The following is a 19,887-nucleotide window of genomic DNA, read 5'->3' on the forward strand; positions in this document are numbered from 1 at the left end:
GCAGCCCAATTATTTGCTCAGCTGCGGTCCTTAGCTGTCTGCAGGTGCGTTCCCATGGGTGGTCTTCTAGGGGTATAAGTTGTCCCCGCAATGTGGACGTCATTCTCGTCCTCAGAGTGGAGTCGCTAAGGAGGTGCTGGTTCAGGGGGGGCGCTTGTCGGTTTTGGCTATTATCAGTGTTTCTTCAGTAGTTGCGGTTCAACTTTATTTCAAGTTATTTAATGACCAACTCATGATCACTGTCTATAGATGCTCCCCTTTTGTTCCGTACGTCCAGTAGTGAGTGTCTCCATTTCCTGCTTATTATCCCCGTTACTCGTAAAGTAGAAGGGTATGATAGATTCGTTAAAAAGTATGTAACATGCAAAAGAAAGCGCCTGCCCGTCCGTATGAACGTCGAGATCTCAGGAACAATAAAAGCTAGAAAGTGAAGATTCAGCATGGAGATATTGCGCAGCGCAAGTTGGTTGACCCATGTTGTCACGCCCACTGTAATGCCCACACTTTTAAAAAATGTGTTAATATTTGTTTATTTTACATGTAAATTCTTATTATTTTGCACTTTTTGCTACGCCCACTTTAATATCCGCCCAAAGCTATCACGCCCACACCTTTCATTTGTTTTGATTTGTTTGCGAGTAGCGGGAATCTGATAGCCGAGGAAATAAAGCCGATTTTATAATATAGTAAAGTATAGACTAAAACATAATATATTTGTTGTTTGCCTTAACCAATTGCAAAAAGAAACGTTTACAAACAAAACTTACTTTTTAATAGGTGTCATGGATACGGCATAGAGACTTACATCTGCTTACTGTTTCTGAAAGCACTTACACTTCGGATCAGCGCTTCACTTCCATTTACAATAAGCAAACTGGAGATTGGTCGTTACAGGTACGCCTCTTTTTTTTAAGCAAAGCTAAGTATAGCTTGCTTATATGTTTAAGTTCAACCTTATTTATATTCCTGATCTTAATCAGGACGAATTAGTTTTTGCAAAACTATTATACTTTTATATTTTGTATAAAAACAATACTTACTTACTTTAATATAAATTCTTAAAACATTATAATCCTATACATTTATGTAACCGAGGTTCGTGTTTCGTTAACTATTCCATAGTTCGAAAAACAATCTGGAATATTTGAAGACGGTGTACTTGAAGGCAAACGGAACCTTTAAACGTTTTTATATCCACCATTCATGATGTGGATGACGCTGAGTTTTTGTGGATGATAACTAGCTGGTTTATATGATATAGGGGCCCGATCTGGCCCGTTTCGATTTATATTATAACTGCAACAATCGAGTTTTCATTCCAAGGCGTAGGCATATAAAGTATATATATTCTTGATCATATATATATATGCTCGGCTATTGATCCTGATCAAGAATATATATACTTTATATGGTGGGAAACGCTTCTCTCTGCCTGTTACATATTGTTCAACGAATCTAGTATACCATTTTACTAGTATACCTATTTACTGTATTAGTCTTGTAAATTTCTATCAATTTGCCAAACAACTTTTTGCCACGCCCACTCTAACGCCCACAAACCGCCAAAAACTATCAGTGTTGAAATTTCTTCTTCGCACATCCACTAGCTAAGTAACGGGTATCAGATAGTCAGGGGACTCGACTATAGCGTTCTCTCTTGTTTCTATATTAATCTATTATTTAAAGCTGCAGCGCTCCAACATTTCGCCATCGCTGCAGTTGTTTGGTCCATGGGATTGGTGCCAGTTTGCTCTTTTAACGATTCCGGTTTGCACCTCTGCCACTCGGACCTTGCGGTCGTCTCCCGCGATGTCTCGGGTGACGCGCCCTAGATGCCATTTCTGAGGCGGTGTGTTGTTTTCGTGTATTAGCACCATGCAACCCACCTCTAAGTTGTTGACCTCTGTTGTCCATTGTGATCTTTGCTGGAGGCTGAGCACATAGTCCCTGAGCTTGAGCTACGACAGCTGCCGCCACTGCTTTAAAGACGGATTGCTTGCCATGTTGCAAGGCATGCCTAGCGCGTATTCGCGCGGCTGCATGGTTAGAGCTTGACCCAGCAGCAAATGGCTTGGAGTTTGTTGCTTGTCGTCGTTGGGATGGCCTGGAGTTCAGTAGCGCTTAAAAGTAACTAGATGGATGTTGAGCTCGTCGTGTGTGAGTTTGGCGTTACCGGCCCCTCTCACCAGCCGGTGCTTCGCAGCCTTGACAGCCGCCTCCCACAGCATTCAGAAGTGTGGTGGTCTGGGTGGAATGAAGATCCACTCCACTCCTCTCTCCCCGGCATAGTCCTGAAGATCCTCATTCTGCTTCTCGAACGCTGTTCGCTGTTCTTCGGTACGTTGCCCGCTCCTACGCAATTGGTCTCATTGTCGCAGGCAGTCTTCGTATGCCCGCGAACCTTTTAAATATATTTAAAAACGCGTAAGTGGATAAGTCAACTACGGGTTCAAGGTGAACAGCTTTTGACGTAAAACAAACAAACACAGCGACATAAGCCTTAACTGGGTGTCTATAGATTACATAAAAGGGTCCATAAAAATCTACACCACAAACTCTAAATGGGCGACCTTCTCTCAAAGGTTCTGGAGGCAAGTTGCCCATAACTTGGCCTAATAACTTGGGCTTATATTTGAATCAATGCACGCAGTTGCGAACAACGACTGAATACTTGGCTGCCAAACGTGTGATTTTTAAAGCTTCAAAGCGAACGGTCGTGTTTTTTTTCTGCGCTCCGAATTTATTTTTGTTTTGCTAAATCCAGCGGTGGAATTTAACAAATTCTTTAATAATTCAATTTCGTAATCCGTACTAGTTAAAGTTCCGTTCGCTTCGCGAGTGAATCTTTTGTGATAAGTGCATTATTTTAATAAATTAATTCAATCTGTTCTCTTTCTGTCTGCGTTTTGTTTACCCTCTCTTTCGTGCGTTGTCCGTAGTTCTGTTTGGTGTTGTTTTTGTACTTAACTGCACGGTGCACCCGCTCTCTCTCTCTCCCACACAAAATCCAAAATCGCAGACTGCACTCTTGCGGTACATTTTCTGATTTTGTCTTTTGGTACAGTGGTCAAAACCCAATTAAACATGGAATCCAATGTTGTCTGCTTCCATAACAAATGCCGTCAGGTAATAAAGCCTGATGTCAAAAATGACCTGTTGGCTATGTGATAGAATAATGCACACTAAGTGCGCTGGTTTTAACGGCCGAACAAGTGATGACCTAGCTAAAGGCCCTAATCTAAAATACTGTTGTGATACTTGCCTAGGAGTTGCAAATGAAATGCAGCTCTTTATGCGCCAAACTAAAGGTGGCTTGAAAGGACTGATCAGCAGTTTTGGCGTGGCTAGAGATAGTTTTCGTCGAGCTGATGATCTTCTTTCTGCGCTTGATTCACAATTTAATAGCCTCAAACTATTAGAAGAATCTCCGAAGCGCAAGAAAGCCGCTGGTGGTAGGCTGCCTAAGGGGAATGCCCCGCAACCTTCGGCAAGTGATCAACAGGACTCCACAGCTGATCAGTTGACGATCGCAGCAAACCCTCAAATGTTGCTTAGATCGGCAGCTAAAAAAGATTCGGTGCAATCCGATCAATCGGTTGTGGAGGGAGTCCAGCCTGGGATTGCTACAGATTCCGTTTTGTCCGCACTGGTTTCTCAACCGGTGATTCCATCCGTCCCGAATTGTTTACCACCACAAAGAAATATTGAGTCCGGACTACCGGCTCAAGTTGGCACTTCAGAAATACAACCTGCAGTGCCAAAACCCCTCTCGGTGGTTCCACTAAAGAAACAAATATTTGTTTCTCGGCTTTCCCCTGATCAAACATCATCTGATGTACTGTCTTATATACAAAACAAAACAAAAGCCGACAACATAAAAGTGGAAACAATTAACTTTTCTTATGCTAGGGACATATCATCTTTCAAGATAACTGTCCCAAATGAGCTATTCTTAACCATATGTTCTGGTGATTTTTGGCCGGAAAGTATGATTGTGAAAGAGTTTGAAGCTAAGATTAAAAATAGAAAAAAAGGGCCCGTGGGAATTAAACTTCCCACAAGTGGCCAGATCACTGCCCCATCCTCCTCTACTACTTCTACTTCTTTATCTTCAAAAAACTAAAATCTAGTCTCACTATCTGTTATCAAAATGTAAGAGGCTTGTGTAGTAAGCTAACTAATTTGTATTCTAATAGCCTTTCCTTTGCATCCCATATTATTGTGTTTACAGAGACTTGGTTAAAACCGGAGATACTTAACTCCGAAGTTTTCCCAGGTATGTACACAATATACAGGCATGATCGTCCCTCCAGGCGGGGAGGGGGAGTCCTAATTGCTGTTGGGTCTACCCTCACGTCAGAGGAGGTACTTTTTGATGAGTTCCGTAACTTAGAATTCTTATGCGTAAAGCTGTCATTTTCTGAAAGCTATGTTTATATTACGTGCTCGTACATTCCGCCGTCTTCTGAATTTCCTGAATATATTAACCATTTGTCCGCTATCCAATCCGTTTCAAACAGACTGTCCGATAGGGAACAACTAGTTGTTCTAGGTGACTTTAATATACCAGGCACTAAGGGGTCCACTGAAGAACAGTCGAATATTCTCCTGCCTATAGCACAACATGACTTTATTGACGGCTTGCTTGACATATCGTTGTCGCAAGTTAATTATATTCGAAATTCTCTTGGTCGTTTATTGGATCTATGTTTTGTTACAAGTCCTGAAAGTGTGTTTCTGACTAGAGTAGCACCTCTTAGTCAACCAGAAGATCCATACCATCCAACTTTCGAGGTGACAATCGACACAGGTACCGTAATAAAAGAGAGGCCAGATAAGTCAACCAAACGAATTCATTGTTTTCGTAAGGCAAACTTTCGGAGGCTAAACCTTGTTATATCTGGCTTTAATTGGTCCGATCTATATTCTTGCAGCATGATGGCCGATGCCATAGATATTTTTTATACTGCAATTAAATCATTTTTCAACTCTTGTGTTCCGATGTACTATCCGTCTACCTCTAACAAACCTCCTTGGTTTAATAAAGAGTTGACACATCTAAGAAATGTTAAGTCCAGACTTTATATAAAATTTAAAAATACCGGTTCTAAAGCTATATTTTCTAAATATGTAAGTGTCCGGTTAAATTTAACCGTGCTTAACGCTCAGTGTTATAAGAATTATTTAAACCGTTGTAAGTTCCAGTTCGCACAGGATCCAAAACAGTTTTATAATTTCGTTAACACTAAGCGCAAAACAACCAGTTACCCTTCCTCGCTATTTTTTGAAAATACTTCGGTAACATCGGATCAGGCAATAGCCGATCTATTTGCCTAATTTTTTCAAACCACATATTCTACGTTACCTCATTCTGAACGACCTTACTATAACGCAGTATCAAAGTCAAATTTAATATTCTGTCCCACTTTAAACGAAAGCTCACTGCTTTATGATCTTCAGCGAGTTAAGCCTGTCTATTCGCCAGGTCCCGACGGAATTCCTGGCTGTGTGCTTAGATTCTGTGCGGAAGCCTTGTGCAAGCCTCTACTAAAACTGTTTAACTTATCTCTGGAATCTACACACTTCCCCCAAATATGGAAGGAGTCCTTTGTGATCCCTCTCCATAAAAAAGGCAGCAAATCGGATGCAACCAATTACAGAGGAATCTCCAAATTGTCTGCTATCCCTAAGCTTTTTGAAAACGTTATCACTCCTCATTTGCAGCACCTTTGTAGGTCAATTATATCACCATGTCAGCATGGGTTCATGAAACGCAGATCAACAACTACTAACCTTCTGGAGCTAACCTCCTTCGTAGTACAGGGCTTCAAAAATAATCTTCAAACAGATGTCATTTATACAGATTTTAGTAAAACATTCGACTCTGTTAATCATTCACTTTTAATAAAAAAACTTGATTTATTAGGTTTCCCTGTTGATCTCCTAAATGGGATTCTAAGTTATCTGAATGGCAGGACGCAACGGGTCCTTTTTAAAAATTCTCTTTCTTGTATTCTCCGAGTCACATCCGGCGTCCCACAAGGGAGCCACCTAGGTCCGCTCCTTTTTACCTTATTTATTAACGACCTTCCCTTAATCATAAATCATTCGCGCGTACTTATGTACGCTGATGATGTAAAATTATGCTTGCAATATAAGGACATTTCTCGCCATTTGGACTTACAATCCGATCTAGATTGCTTTCAAACCTGGTGCCGTGATAACGTATTAAACTTAAATGGCTCTAAGTGTAAAGTTATGACCTTTTGTCGTGCCAACTCAATGCACGCAACTTACACTTTAAGTGGGTGCTCTTTGGACAGAATAACACATGTTGATGATCTTGGTGTTCTTCTGGACCCTAAACTTAAATTTTCAGACCATATTTCGTCTATTGTCAATAAGGCCAGAGGTATGCTTGGTTTTATAAAACGGTGGTCAAAGGAATTTGATGATCCTTACATGACCAAAACCTTATTTATTTCTCTAGTCCGTCCGATCCTCGAGTATGGATCACCTGTTTGGAGTCCACAATATGAAGTTTACTCGGACCGCATCGAATCGGTTCAAAAGAACTTCTTACTTTTTGCCTTACGGCGCCTTAATTGGGATGCAAACCTTAGATTACCTCCTTATTCAAGTAGATTAATGTTTATTAACTTACCCTCCTTAGCTAACCGCAGAACGATGCTTGGAACAGTCTTTATTTTTAACCTTATTATAGTCGGCTAAACTTCACTGTTCCGAGCAGATTTACTAGAAATTACGTACCTATAATTTTAAATCATTGTAGATCTAATTATGAGTTGCATGATCCCTACAGAGTATTATGTTCTGACTATAATAGATTGTATCCTATTATCTCTAATTCTGACTCTCTGCCGTTTTTAAAGCGATCAATACTAACATACTTAACGAATTCTTAGATCTTACTTCTATATACATATATTTTGATCGTCCTTTACTGTCTTCTATATCGAGTCTATCTTCCCGCGATTCGAGCCGTACGATAAACGGCAGCGCCCCTCGGTCGGTTGGGCGGGAGGTGTGGCCGTGGGACTCGCGCGTTTAAAAAAAAATATTTCTCGTTGAAATCTATGTTCTCGCACTATTTGCACTATTTTCCAAAAGGCAAGTCTTCTTTCAATGGCCGACGCAACGTGAGAATTGGGTCAATAATTTCTGTAGCAGAACAGCATGATATACGCAACAATTCGAAGACTTTAGAGATTGAAGATTGTCGTTCAATTAGTACTAAAATTCTATTTAATATGGCGCGTTCATAGAGATTGAAGATTGTCGTTCAATTAGTACGAAAATTCTATTTAATATGGCGCGTTCATAAACTACTGAGCTTTGTACTTCTGCGCAGAAATGAAACTTATGGAGTTGTGGTCAATTCTCGGCAGAGTCGTGTAAGAACCTTGGACCCTTAAACCATAATGATTTAATAAGCTCATCTATTCTATTAGTTACAAAGGTAGATAATGAAGCTGTCTCTATTGGTAACCAATAAGGATAACTCCAATAAAGAGTCAGACCAAAAGTTCACGCTGTCTATTTTAAATTTGGATAGAGCAGGGGAAAATTGTGTCCACACAGTGCAACATCCATAAGCTTCACTAGAAGCGTCTGCAAAGCCATAAATTTGAATTTGATTGTATTGACTTTTACAGACGAATCGAAACAGCTTTATTCTGCTTAGATCACGTAAAGTATCTTTAAACTCTATCTATCTAGTTTCTGTTTCCACAATTTTTGCATTAGAATTTTTGCTTTTGTGATAAGGGCGTCGAGAATCAACTCGATAAATGTTGCGCTTCATTCATCTATACTCACCCACCATATGCCGATAGTCTTTATTGAGCTTGTCTCGTTGACCTTTAATACATTTTTGACCTCATCAGTGCACAAGTTTGGATGATTAGAAGCCCATTTGGCCAATGGAAAATTTTCTGACAGTAAAACTTCTTTAACTTGGCAAATATCTGGTAGACCTACATATATATGTGTCAACGCCAGAAAGCGTGTCATCTACATAAAAGCAATCTTTTACGACAGTTGCTGCTACTGGATGCGATTGTAAGCATTTTTCTGTTAATTCAAATAGGCATCTAATTGTCAAAAAAGGCGCAGATGCTGTGCAATATGTTACCGTATTAAATCTGTACGCTTGCACTGGCTGCGAGCTTTTTTCTCTCCAAAGAATTAGCTGAAAATTGTGATCTTCATCAGCAATGCCAACTTGGCGATACATTTTAAAAATGTCGGCTGTAACAGCGAATTTATTTAATCTAAAATTTAGCAATGTTAAGTAAAGCCCCCTTTTGAATTGTCAGCGCAACCATGAGAGTTTCATTTAATGAAACAGCTGTTGATGTTTTCCTTGAAGCATCAAACACGCCTTAAAATGACGTGTTTTCAGGACTCAAGACGCATTGATGGGAGATGTAAAAATGCTGTCTTAGAGGAGCAGATTGTATAATAGACATATGACCCAGATCTTTGTACTCTTTCATAAATGTATGATACATATCTGACAGTGCATCGTCTTGACTTAAGCTGAAGATAACGCCTTTCGGCCGTTTGAAATGACATGCCAAGTATACTAGGATCCTTTTTAAATGGGAGTCTGTCTTGAAATCGGCCCTAAGGCAAACGTTTGACAGAGCGAATAAAAATATTTTCAAAATCTCTATGTTCAGCTGCGTGTTTATTGGTTGTTTTTGGATTCTCATCCACTTGGGTGGTGTTCAGGTACAACCGCCACCATGATTTATTAGTGGTGAAGAGATAGGCTTAGAGAAGTGTCTCCGTTCCCAAAGTATGGTGAGCATGTGCTGGGCTCTCAAGGCGAATGCCGTGCCCGCTGCCAGACGCCTAGTGAAAGACGAACGTTCGTCTAACCTTTTCCTCAAGCTGGTGCGGACATACCTGGATGGGGTTGCTCGACGACCTCTCTTTCGCTTTCTTTCGTCGTCCTGGATGGTGCGGACTGCATTGCTGGGTGTTCGACAATTTGACTAGAGATTGCTGTCGTATGCGGACTCATGGTAGCTAACGGCTGTGTCCTCCAGGCAATCGCCTGGTGAAACAACAACATGACAGTCCCACGTCTGCTTTTACTGGTGGCGCCGGTACCACGCCTGCTTTGTTCTTACGGACGCTCCAGGCAATCGTCTGGTTTACGTACAGAATATCCGACACAGTCGACCGGGTCTTAACCAAAATCCTGCCGTGCACTTGGGTCCTTGCTAGGATTGAGCTCGCCTGTTCTAAACGGTGTAGCAAACCATCTCAACCTAGCCGTGTTTTGTCTAATTGGACCTTAGCTAGCTGAGTCTCAGTTCGTGGACTTTCGCGGTCTTGCTATTTGCTAGCTTTCGCGGCAGTAGCTCTCTTGCTGATTTCGTTGTTTCGCGTTGTTCTCCTTGATTGTCCAGCTCTCGGCCTGCTTATATAGGCCTCCTTTAACCCTTAGTCCTTAATGTCTCCAGTCTCCGGATCCAAAATCCACTGTTTTACCGTTAGCCTGATCTACGCCGACGCTTACTGTTCTACTGCTGTCCTGCTCCAGATCGTGTCGTGTCACTTTCGCTATCCATATTCTATTCCTCCAAAGCCTCTTTCTTCTTCTTTCACTGCAGATTCCGTTTCTTCAAACTCTCTTTCCTCAAGTCTCTTCCTCAGGCGCACGGCGTCGTTTGCCACATTCGGGACCCCAAATTCCGCGACTATGCGTTCCCTTTATGCTTTCTGCAACGTTTTCGCCGTAGTTGTTCGCAAAGGTGCCAGCTCAGTCCATTTAGAAAATCTGTCAATTAGCACCAACATATTGTTTCCATGCTTCGGCCTCGGCAATGGTCCGACGAAGTCGGCATACACTGTTGCCCAGGGCTCTTCCGAGACTTGCGTCAACATTTTTCCCGCTGCCTGCCGCTGATTTGAACCTTTTGCCGTTTTCGCATTTCAGCACGTACGCCCTTGCGTCTCTCCGCATTCCTGGCTAGTAGTACCGGGCTGCTGATCGAGCTATTGTTTTTCGACTGCCAGCATGGCCGGCTGCTGGACAGTCGTGGTTTTCTCGTAGGACGGTTTCCCTTAGTTGGCGCGGAAAGCACAGCTTCTAGGGAACCACATCTTCGTTTCCTATAAAGGGTGCTGCCTTCCCATACATATGCTGGGAAATTCTGAGGATGTACTTATATTTTCTCTCGCGTTCCAGCTGCATTCTGCTTTGGCCTCTGTCTCCTGCGTTCTTCGTAGTGTAAATAATAATACAAGAAATATAGAACGCTATAGTTGAGTTCCTCACCTACGCTCACAAGCCGCCTAGAACTGACCTGCCCATAGTTTTGAAAAATGTTTAAATATTTTATTTTTAATATTATTATTAATTTTTTACCCACTTTATATCGATGTGCCAGAAAAATTTGGAAATTTCTCGTTCGCAACTCCACTAGTTGAGTACGGGTACCTGATAATCCGGGAACTCGCCTTTAGCGTGTTTACTTGTTTTTAATTAAAATATTTCCCAAGATTCCTATCATAACAATAGGAAAGCTGTTCGGAATAATGTAACGTAGAATATATTATTTGAAAAAAAACTGGGCAAAATTATAGATAGATACCGAGGAAGGGTAAAAACTTGTTTTGCGCTGTAAATTTTGGTATCCGTAAATTTTTATAAATTCTGGGTTATAAATTCTTTAGTGTGTCAACTCTTTATTATATTAAGGAAGTTTGTTGAAGATAGACGGATAGTACACCTGAACACAAGAGTAAACCAATTATTTAATTGTCGTATAAAATATATTTATGGAATCAGCCATAATATTGCAAGCGTAAAGATCAATTCTATTAAGCCATATATAAAATTATTTAGCCTTAGAAAATTAGTTTTCGATTAAAAAGGAATTGGTTTGGTTGACTTTTCTGATTTTTCATTTATTACGGTTCCTGTGTCTATTATAGGATGATATGAACCTTCAAGTTGAGTAAGAGGTGCTAGACTGGATAAAATTACTTTTCAGGACTTGTTACAAGGTATAGTGTATTATGTGAGAAGAAAGGCCTCTTTTAGTTTATCTTTTTATTTGATTATATTATTTCTGGAGCAGGGAAGGTCCCCTTTCCGTCCAAAGTAAATTTGTCAACATCTTGGAGTTCTCCATACAAAGGTTTCTGTCTGCGGTGCCGCGACGCCCTTATACGCCCTATATATATAATTAAATAATCGCAATACTCATATGTAAAAAAATTTAATTTCATTTTACTGAGTGATTACAATATTTATTCTTGAGAAAAACACCGACCGATTATAATTAGACCTCAAACTGAACTCTGATAATTACTCTGATTTGATTGACGTTCAAGTATCGGTTTCGATCTTTTCTAGTATGGACTTTAGACTTTAGGGTTCTGATCAAATGAAGAGAGAGAGCTTTGGAGTTGCTGACTTGTCTTTTGCAATTGTCTTTCAATTTCTCTCGGATTTAAGTGCATTCGTTCTTGGATACAAGTGCTGTTACGTCGGTGTATTCGTGCCTGTGTCCTGGGAAAGGACTCTGGCCGAGGGAGGGGCACCCGATGTTCAGGCACCATAATGCCAGCGTAAGCTCGACGATTTTGGGTCTTGGGATCTTGGTAAGCCCCTCACCTCTCCAACATAACGAGAATAAATATTAGGAGTGCCTGAAAAAGTTCGTACCCTTCGTCAGTCAGCAATCCTCACTGCCCCACAAGCTGTAGCTTGATTGTAAAACGAGCGGGCAATGTTTCGGCCACGTTCCCTCCCCTTCATGCGTCCGCATGTCTGATGGATCGTCGCAGGCCGCGCAATACGATCCCCTTTTGTCAAAATTGTCCGTCAAACGTTATGTCATCGGTTTTGACCTACTCCACTTCTCGCGTCAGCACCCCTTCTGGAAATGTTTACCTACTCATTTTGTTTTAGTTACAAAAATAGCATAATTTTATTGGGTAATAGATTGTTGGCTAGTGCCATGTAATACAAAAAAGAATTCCTGAGATCTCAGCGTTCATACGGACGGACAGACGGACGGACAGACGGACATGGCCAAATCGACTCGGCTATTGATCCTGATCAAGAATATATATACTTTATATGGTCGGAAACGCTTCCTTCTGCCTGTTACATACTTTTCAACGAATCTAGTATACCCTTTTACTCTACGAGTAACGGGTATAAAAATACACTAAGTGGAGTATGCGAAATTTGGTTTTTCAGGTTATATGGTCAGATGAAATCAAAATTATTCGTTTCGAGTCAGATGGACGCTCTTGGTATTGGCCTAGAGATCCCACAGTCCAGTCACCAAGTAACGTGAAGCAAACCGTGGAGCACGGTGGCGGATCAATAATGGTTTGGGGCTGTATATACAAAAACGGAGTTGGTCCCTTGGTACTAATTGAAGTAATAATGGGGAAGGAACAGTATTAAAACATTTTGCAAAAAAAAATCTTCCAAAAGTAATTCAAAATATGCGTATTTTTGTTGAAAAATGCATATTTCAGCAAGACAATGATCTCGAACACACTTCGATTTTGGTAAAAAATTGGATGGAAATCGCTGAAGTGGCCACCGCAATCTCCTGATATTAATCCCAAAAAAAATGTTTGGAGCCATGTAAAATCCCCACTGGCAAAATATGGAGTCCCTCCAAGAGGAATGTTGGAGCTGTGGGGAAGAACAAAGGACGTCTGGTACGCTATTCCTCCTGAAATGGTGCTACGATATACCCAAAATATGCCAAATCGCATAACGAAGCTAAAAAAATCAAATGGGCTGTGGACTCATTATTGAAATAATCGCAAATAAAATTTTCGTTAAATATTTCCCCAACTAAATATCGAAGCGGACATCGACTGCTCCACCGCCGCACTGGAAGAGGTACTCGTCACAGCAGCCAGGATCTCAACCCCTAAACGGAAGGATGGGGAATTTAAGAAGTTCAAAACCAACCGGCAAATTGAACAGCTGGTTCTGGAAAAGAGGCGTCTGCGACGAGCTTGGCAAACCAGCAGATCGCCATGTTCAAAGCAAAGACTTACTGAAGCCACCCGCAATCTTAGCCGGGCCCTGAAGCAAGAAGCTGAAAATGAACAACTTAAATATATTGGAAAACTCTCGCCAACTAGTACAAAGCATCCATTGTGGAGGGCTCACCCAAATCTAAGCTCTCCAATTCAAACCGTCACCCCTATAAGGAATTCTTCAGGGTGCTGGGCCCGCAGCGACAAAGATAGAGCCGAATCATTTGCCTTACATCTCAGAGGCGTCTTCCAGCCGAACCCCGCAGAAGATGATTATGTTCCTCCGCAAATCCACCTCGAAACTGAATCCACGCCAACTACATTTCAGCCGAACGAGATCACAAAAGTCATCAGGGAGCTAAAACCAAAAAAGGCTCCAGGCGGTGACCTAATAACTACAAAAATGATAATGGAACTTCCGTACTGTGCTATTAAGGTCATCTGTAAACTCTTCAATGGAATCATAAGTCTCGGCTATTATCCAAGGAAATGGAAAAAATCAATTATTATAATGATACCGAAGCCTGGAAAAGATCACACGATTCCGTCATCTTACAGACCAATAAGTTTATTATCATGCCTGTCCAAAATATTCGAAAAATGCCTTCTAACGCGCATAATACCATATATGGGAGCCCACAACATTATCCCAGCCCATCAATTCGGCTTCAGAGAAAAACACGGAACAATAGAGCAAGTAAACAGAATAACATCAGAAATTCGCACAGCCTTCGAAAATAGGGAATATTGCAGCGCGATATTTCTCGACGTATCTCAAGCATTCGACCGCGTCTGGCTCAAAGGTCTCATGCATAAAATTAAAACACACTTGCCCGGGTACACTCATAAACTTCTTGAATCCTACCTCTACAATAGAGCCTTCGCAGTAAGATGTAACACAACAATTTCCGACAGCTACACTATCGAAGCTGGGGTCCCACAAGGTAGCGCACTTGGGCCAACTTTATTCGTCCTTTACACAGCAGATATTCCCACGAGCGACCGACTAACAACATCCACCTTCGCCGACGACACTGCGATCCTTAGCCGCTCCAGATGCCCAGTCCATGCAACAACCCAACTCGCCAACCACCTCGTGGTAGTCGAGAAGTGGCTATCTGACTGGCGTATTAAAATAAACGAACAAAAGTGTAAACACATAACGTTTACCCTCAACAGACAAACTTGCCCTCCGCTCTGTATGAATAGCACGCAGATCCCCCAAGCTAATGAAGTAACGTATCTGGGCATCCACCTCGATAGACGTCTAACATGGCGCAGACATATCAAATCCAAGAATCTGCACCTAAAACTGAAAGCCAGCAGCCTCCACTGGATTATAAACTCACGATCGCCCTTGTGTCTGGACTACAAGGTCCTGCTCTACAACTCCACTTTTAAGCCAATCTGGACGTATGGCTCCCAGCTGTGGGGGAACGCGAGCAGAACCAACATAGACATCATACAGCGAGCCCAATCAAAGATCCTGCGAACTATCACTGGGGCACCATGGTATATTCGTAACCAAAACATCCACAGGGACCTCGGCATTCTCGCAGTAAAAGATGAAATAGACAAGCAAAAAGCGTCCTACAATGAAAAACTCTCTGTCCACCCAAATCCTCTAGCAAGGGTCTTGACTCGGGTCTCCAGCCGAACCCGCCTACAACGATCAGACCTTCCAACCCAGCCATAACTTGTCAGGGCCACTGTCTCAGTCTACATGACTCCTAGTTAGGTTATAGTATAAGATTTGATACACTTATTGTTAGTCTCGTAAATGAGAAGATTCAATAAATAAAAGCAAAGCATTTAAAAAAAAAAAAAAAAAAAAATTTAACCCCAGTGCATAACTGTAACAATTGACTTTTTTTACATTTTGCTTCGGCATATTTATTCCAAATGATCAAATCGCTTCATATTTTCACAAGCTATAGTCAAATATAGTAGCAACAAAACAAGACTAAGATTATTATCGTACATAAAATAGGAGAGAAGATACTGACCGTTGAAGTTAGAATATGCAACTCGTGTTACAGTTTTGCTCGTCAGTGTATATATATAATTGTATGAATGAGTTGGGTTTCTTTTCTTTTGTAGCACACTTTGGCTGCTATTCGGCTCTCAGGTTACTTGGAGCGAGCACTTGCTGTTGCTTGTTTTTGCTGATGTTCACATTAACGGCCATGCATCGGTTCAATTGTAGATTCGTTGAAAAGTATGTATCAGGCAGAAGGAAGCGTTTCCGACCATATAAAGTATATATATTCTTGATCAGGACCAATAGCCGTGTCGATATGACCATGTCCGTCTGTCCGTCTGTCTGTCCGTCCGTATGAACGCTGTGATCTCAGGAACTACAAAAGTAGAAAGTTGAGATTCGGCATACAGACTCCAGAGACATAGACGCAGCGCAAGTTTGTCGATTCATGTTGCCACGCCCACTATAACGCCCACAAACCGCCCAAAACTGCCACGCCCACACTTTTGAAAAATGTTTTGATATTTTTTCATTTTTGTATTAGTCTTGTTAATTTCTATCGATTTACCAAAAAAAATTTTGCCTCGCCCACTCTAACGCCCACAAACCGCCCAAAGCTGCTACGCCCACACTTTTGAAAAATGTTTTGATATTTTTTCATTTTTGTATTGGTCTTGTAAATTTCTATCGATTTGCCAAAAACTTTCTGCCACGCCCACTCTAACGTCTACAAACCGCCAAAAACGGTTTTTAAGACTCTCCTTCTCCCTTCCACTAGCTGAGTAACGGGTATCAGATAGTCGGGGAACTCGACTTTAGCGTTCTCTCTTGTTTTTAATTGTTTTGCCGTTAGTATTTTCAATTATGCACTTTGTGGGAAACCGGATGCAATTCTATCTAGTGTATGGTGGTGATCCCTCCTCCGCTGTACGGATCTCTTGTACATTTTCTCTAGCTTTAATAGAGCCAGGAAGATCAATATGGCAGCGATGAATTCCAGGGTATGCTGCACCCCTGCTATTTCCTCCTTGTGGTCGACAGCCTCCACAGTGTTGATCACATTTGCTGTGCTGTCGGAGGCTATGGTCTTCCTTCAAAGTGTGTTCCTTGTTAGTCCTGGATTCTTCCAAGGTAGGTCCTATTATTTTAAAGGTTAATAGCGTCCTGGCTCCTTGACATTTTTTTCCTCGACTGGAATTATATTTGAGTCTTCCCGGCTATAGACTGACGGATAATTGCCCGGGTATTGACGTACGGATGGTTACCCGGGTATAGCCTACGGGTGTTTTCCCGAGTACTTACTGACTATTTTATCTGTGGGCCACGGCTTTTTTATACCAGCATACAGCTTTTTCTGATCTATTGGTCTTCTATACCAAGTGTTTCCACCTTGGAATCATATTTCTAACTTTCCCCTATTTTGGGAGTCAATACCCCTTCGGTGAAGTGTGCCCGGAACTGGTGTTGTTTTTTTTTTTTCTTTCTGCACTCTTATTGCGGCTGCTGACCGGCTCATCGGAGACTCGCTTATTGTCAAATTGCATTTTCTTTGTCGCAATCCAACTGAGTAAACGCGATGATAGTACCCCTTCCCCTGCTTTTAGATTCTGGTTTTGAATCTTCAAAGTCTTACGATCTCACGAAAAGGGTGTACGCAACAGTGAAGTGATCGATGCGTTTCCGCATGGAATGACTTCGCAAAAGAAAACCTTACACCATTTTCTTTTATTTTTGTAAAGATAGATGTTATTATGTAAAGATAGATGTTATCGGTTGTGATTTGGTTTTTTTCTTCAAGAATGCTTCTGCTGCTTTTCAAATTCAACTCGTACTAGCACCGGTATCTAGTTGTGCCAGTATTTCTACTCCATCACCCTTAGTGAAGTCTTGTTGTACTCTCATCTCCGTGTCCGCGACTTTCTGTTTAAAACGTCGGTGTTCAGTTATGTTTTCATAAAGTTTTGGTGTCGTGCCAATGCATATTCCTGCTCTCGTTGTTCTAGGTTCTTATATGATCGGTAATTCTACTTGAGCTTGAGGTAATTTACAGGTATGATGAATTTCCCGGTTTATCGTCCTTACCGGACTTCTGGCAAAAACGACAAGTGGACTCATGGAATCGAGACGTGCACAGATTCTTGTTTCCGGGGTGTTGGCGGTAGAAATCCACTCCGTATCCACACGTATAGCAAATCATCATGTTCTGTTGGACTCGCGGCTGTCTCCTGGCTTGCGTTGGAATTCTTTCACAAGGACACCATCGGGAATACGTCCTTGCCTCTCTGAGCGTTGGATATCATTTACTGGTCTACTTCGCATCGGTTTCCCGTGGTTTCTTAACCAGCAATCCACTCTGAGCCCCTCCTTTTTAAGCTCTGCCAGAGATCTTATTGGGGACGCCATCAATAACCGTTTGGAAGTTCAGATTGTTCTTCAAAAGTTCTACAAATTCATCCTCGGCGATCGTGTTTTAACTTAAAGTGTAAGTTGTGCATGTCGGAGACATAATCGCTGAAGGACTCGTTATACCCTTGTTTCCTCTCCATCAATTCTTTGATCTTTATTAAGTCACTTCCAGTGAAAGAAAAAACGCGTTTCATTTCTCTTATGAGCATATAGTAATTAAAATCGTAATCTTCGGCTCGATCCTCCATGAGTTGCCAATACCACTTGCTGGCTGCGCCGATCAGCAGACTATGAAATTCTCTGAACACTTGCTGTCGACTTATTCCATATAATTCTTATAGTCTTTCCACACGGAATAAAAAACTTTCAAAGGTCACACCGCGCCCGCTTCCGTCAAATTTTAAGTTCCATTTATCTAGACGAACACCCTTTTGTGCGGGCGCTTGAAACGTTAGACTACGATCTAACTCGGGGTGCAATTGGGTGCAGGTCTCTGCTGCTACGCATTGTTCCGGTATCTGCTGCGGAGTGGCCGTTCGCCTGGGCTCCCTTAACCGATGCATTTGGCTGTTAAAACATTCTTGCGACACTTGTTCTGGTGTCGGGGTATCTTGATGTCTTAGAAAGCTATCCGTGGGGTTTCTGGGTAGTCCAGGTGGTGTGACCATTCCTGGTTGTTCCGTAAAGGTTTATGTGCATCATATAGTCGGGGGGAGTCTCCCGCACTTGCACTTCGCGGTGCACGACCCTCTTCTTGTGTTCGCGATCGGGTTACTCTCCCGGTGGAGGGTTGAAACAACACTTTCTTATTAGCCTCCTTTATTTATGTATTTGGATTGCTTTATTTAAGACTTGTTTTTGGTGTTCTGCTTGGTATGAAGCTAATTATATGACACGATCTACCGTGAACAGTGCTGACTACAACTTGTTAAAATAAGATAGGTAAGCTGGGGTGCGGTTACGCCATTAATAAGTCTCTCCTTAGTCAAAAACTCGTCCTGTATTTAAGAAACAAAAAAAAAGAACAGCTACCCGGAGATGTTGGTCGTTGCCCTGACATGGTTACACCCGGCCAACAAACCTCCGACAACCACTGCTTAGGGAACTTTTACTATGGTTCCATATGTGAACTGACCCATTTCTTCCAGGGGAGCTTTTACTTTGTTCCATATGTGAACTCTCCCACTTTCTTCTAGAGAGCTTTTACGATGGTTCCATATGTGAACTGGTCCACCTAAGACAGTGTATGTCCGAGAACCCCCTCTCGCCAGTCGTCGGAAAATCAGGCTGTTTGACCGATATTTGCGGACTCCACAACCTGCTGCTATTTGACCGTTACGTTCGGACTCCACAACAGTTTTCCTATTTCCCTGGCCACGTGCCTCACAAACGACCTGGCTACTTGGCCTAGTACGCCGGCAGCGTGAACCAAAGAAACTTAAATCGTCCCCCGCCCAAAATTAGTCATGGAAAGCCGTAAAGAGTCGAGCCACTTAAACGACCTGGTTCTTTAGCCTAGTACGTGGGCAGCGTCGATTTTACGTTTTCCGGTCTGTTCCCCCCGATCTGTACTGGATCGTCGAATAAACGATACACCCGCACCGCACCGCTAAATGCGTTCCCATTATATCTGCGCTCCTATCTTCTTTGGACTCAACCTTCTCGAACAACCTGGCTACTTGGCCTAATACATTGGAAGCGTGAGCCACCCTCAAATTATATTTACGTTAATTACAAAAAACGTCGATCGGGTAAGTCGGATTGCCTTTCATAACGGTCCACACATACATTAATTGTTAGGATTCCTACGGAAACTATAAGTTACTAGGCTTGTACATGCCATACTAAAAGAAGAAAACTGAAATTAAAAAAAAACGGCACTCGCCAAGTGAAAAAAAAGAAAAATGTTACAGACGACAGCAAGACTAAACGGTAGCAAGGTCTTTGGTGGAATTTGAACCTCGCTTTCTCTACCCAACCCGACTATCTTCGCGATAGCATCTTCGAAAATTCCCTATAGAGACTTCCGATTTTATTTAAGCTGCCATGTCAACTCAGGATAATTACAGGTTTAGCAATTCATTATTTTTATTTTTTAAGTTCATATAATAAATTTATTTACAGAAGGGGCTGGATGGCCGAACAAATAAAATGTAATAATAGTATTCATTTATGCAACTTCATTGAGCGCTTACTCAAAACAAATTAAGAAAACTAAAAAAATCTCCTTCATTTACTTAAACTACTATCGAAATTTCCATTTATTACATTTCCTAAGATCTAAAAGTATTTCATTTAATTCATTTTGTAATGTCTTATCTAAATATTTATGGTTAAATGTTGGGGTTCTATCAAAGGAATTATGCATAAGGTTAGAAATATTTTTGAATAAGAATGCTAGGCCATATGGGGTCGCGTTATGGAAAAATAAAAATAAAAAAAAT

The 19,887-nt window shown here is 41.5% G+C and overlaps 1 protein-coding gene across 2 annotated transcripts in view; it reads left to right on the plus strand.

Moving 5' to 3' along the window:
* Positions 1 to 19,887, plus strand: part of LOC120457482 (protein CEPU-1) — a 628,267-nt gene that overhangs the window by 116,339 nt on the left and 492,041 nt on the right. For both annotated transcript variants that reach the window (XM_039645033.2, XM_039645034.2), the window contains exon 3: positions 778 to 894. In XM_039645033.2, the coding sequence (XP_039500967.1) occupies positions 778 to 894 (117 nt within the window). The remainder of the gene's footprint in view (positions 1 to 777; positions 895 to 19,887) is intronic.

This window comes from Drosophila santomea, unplaced genomic scaffold, assembly GCF_016746245.2.
Source record: "Drosophila santomea strain STO CAGO 1482 unplaced genomic scaffold, Prin_Dsan_1.1 Segkk101_quiver_pilon_scaf, whole genome shotgun sequence".
Taxonomy (NCBI): Eukaryota; Metazoa; Arthropoda; class Insecta; order Diptera; family Drosophilidae; genus Drosophila; species Drosophila santomea.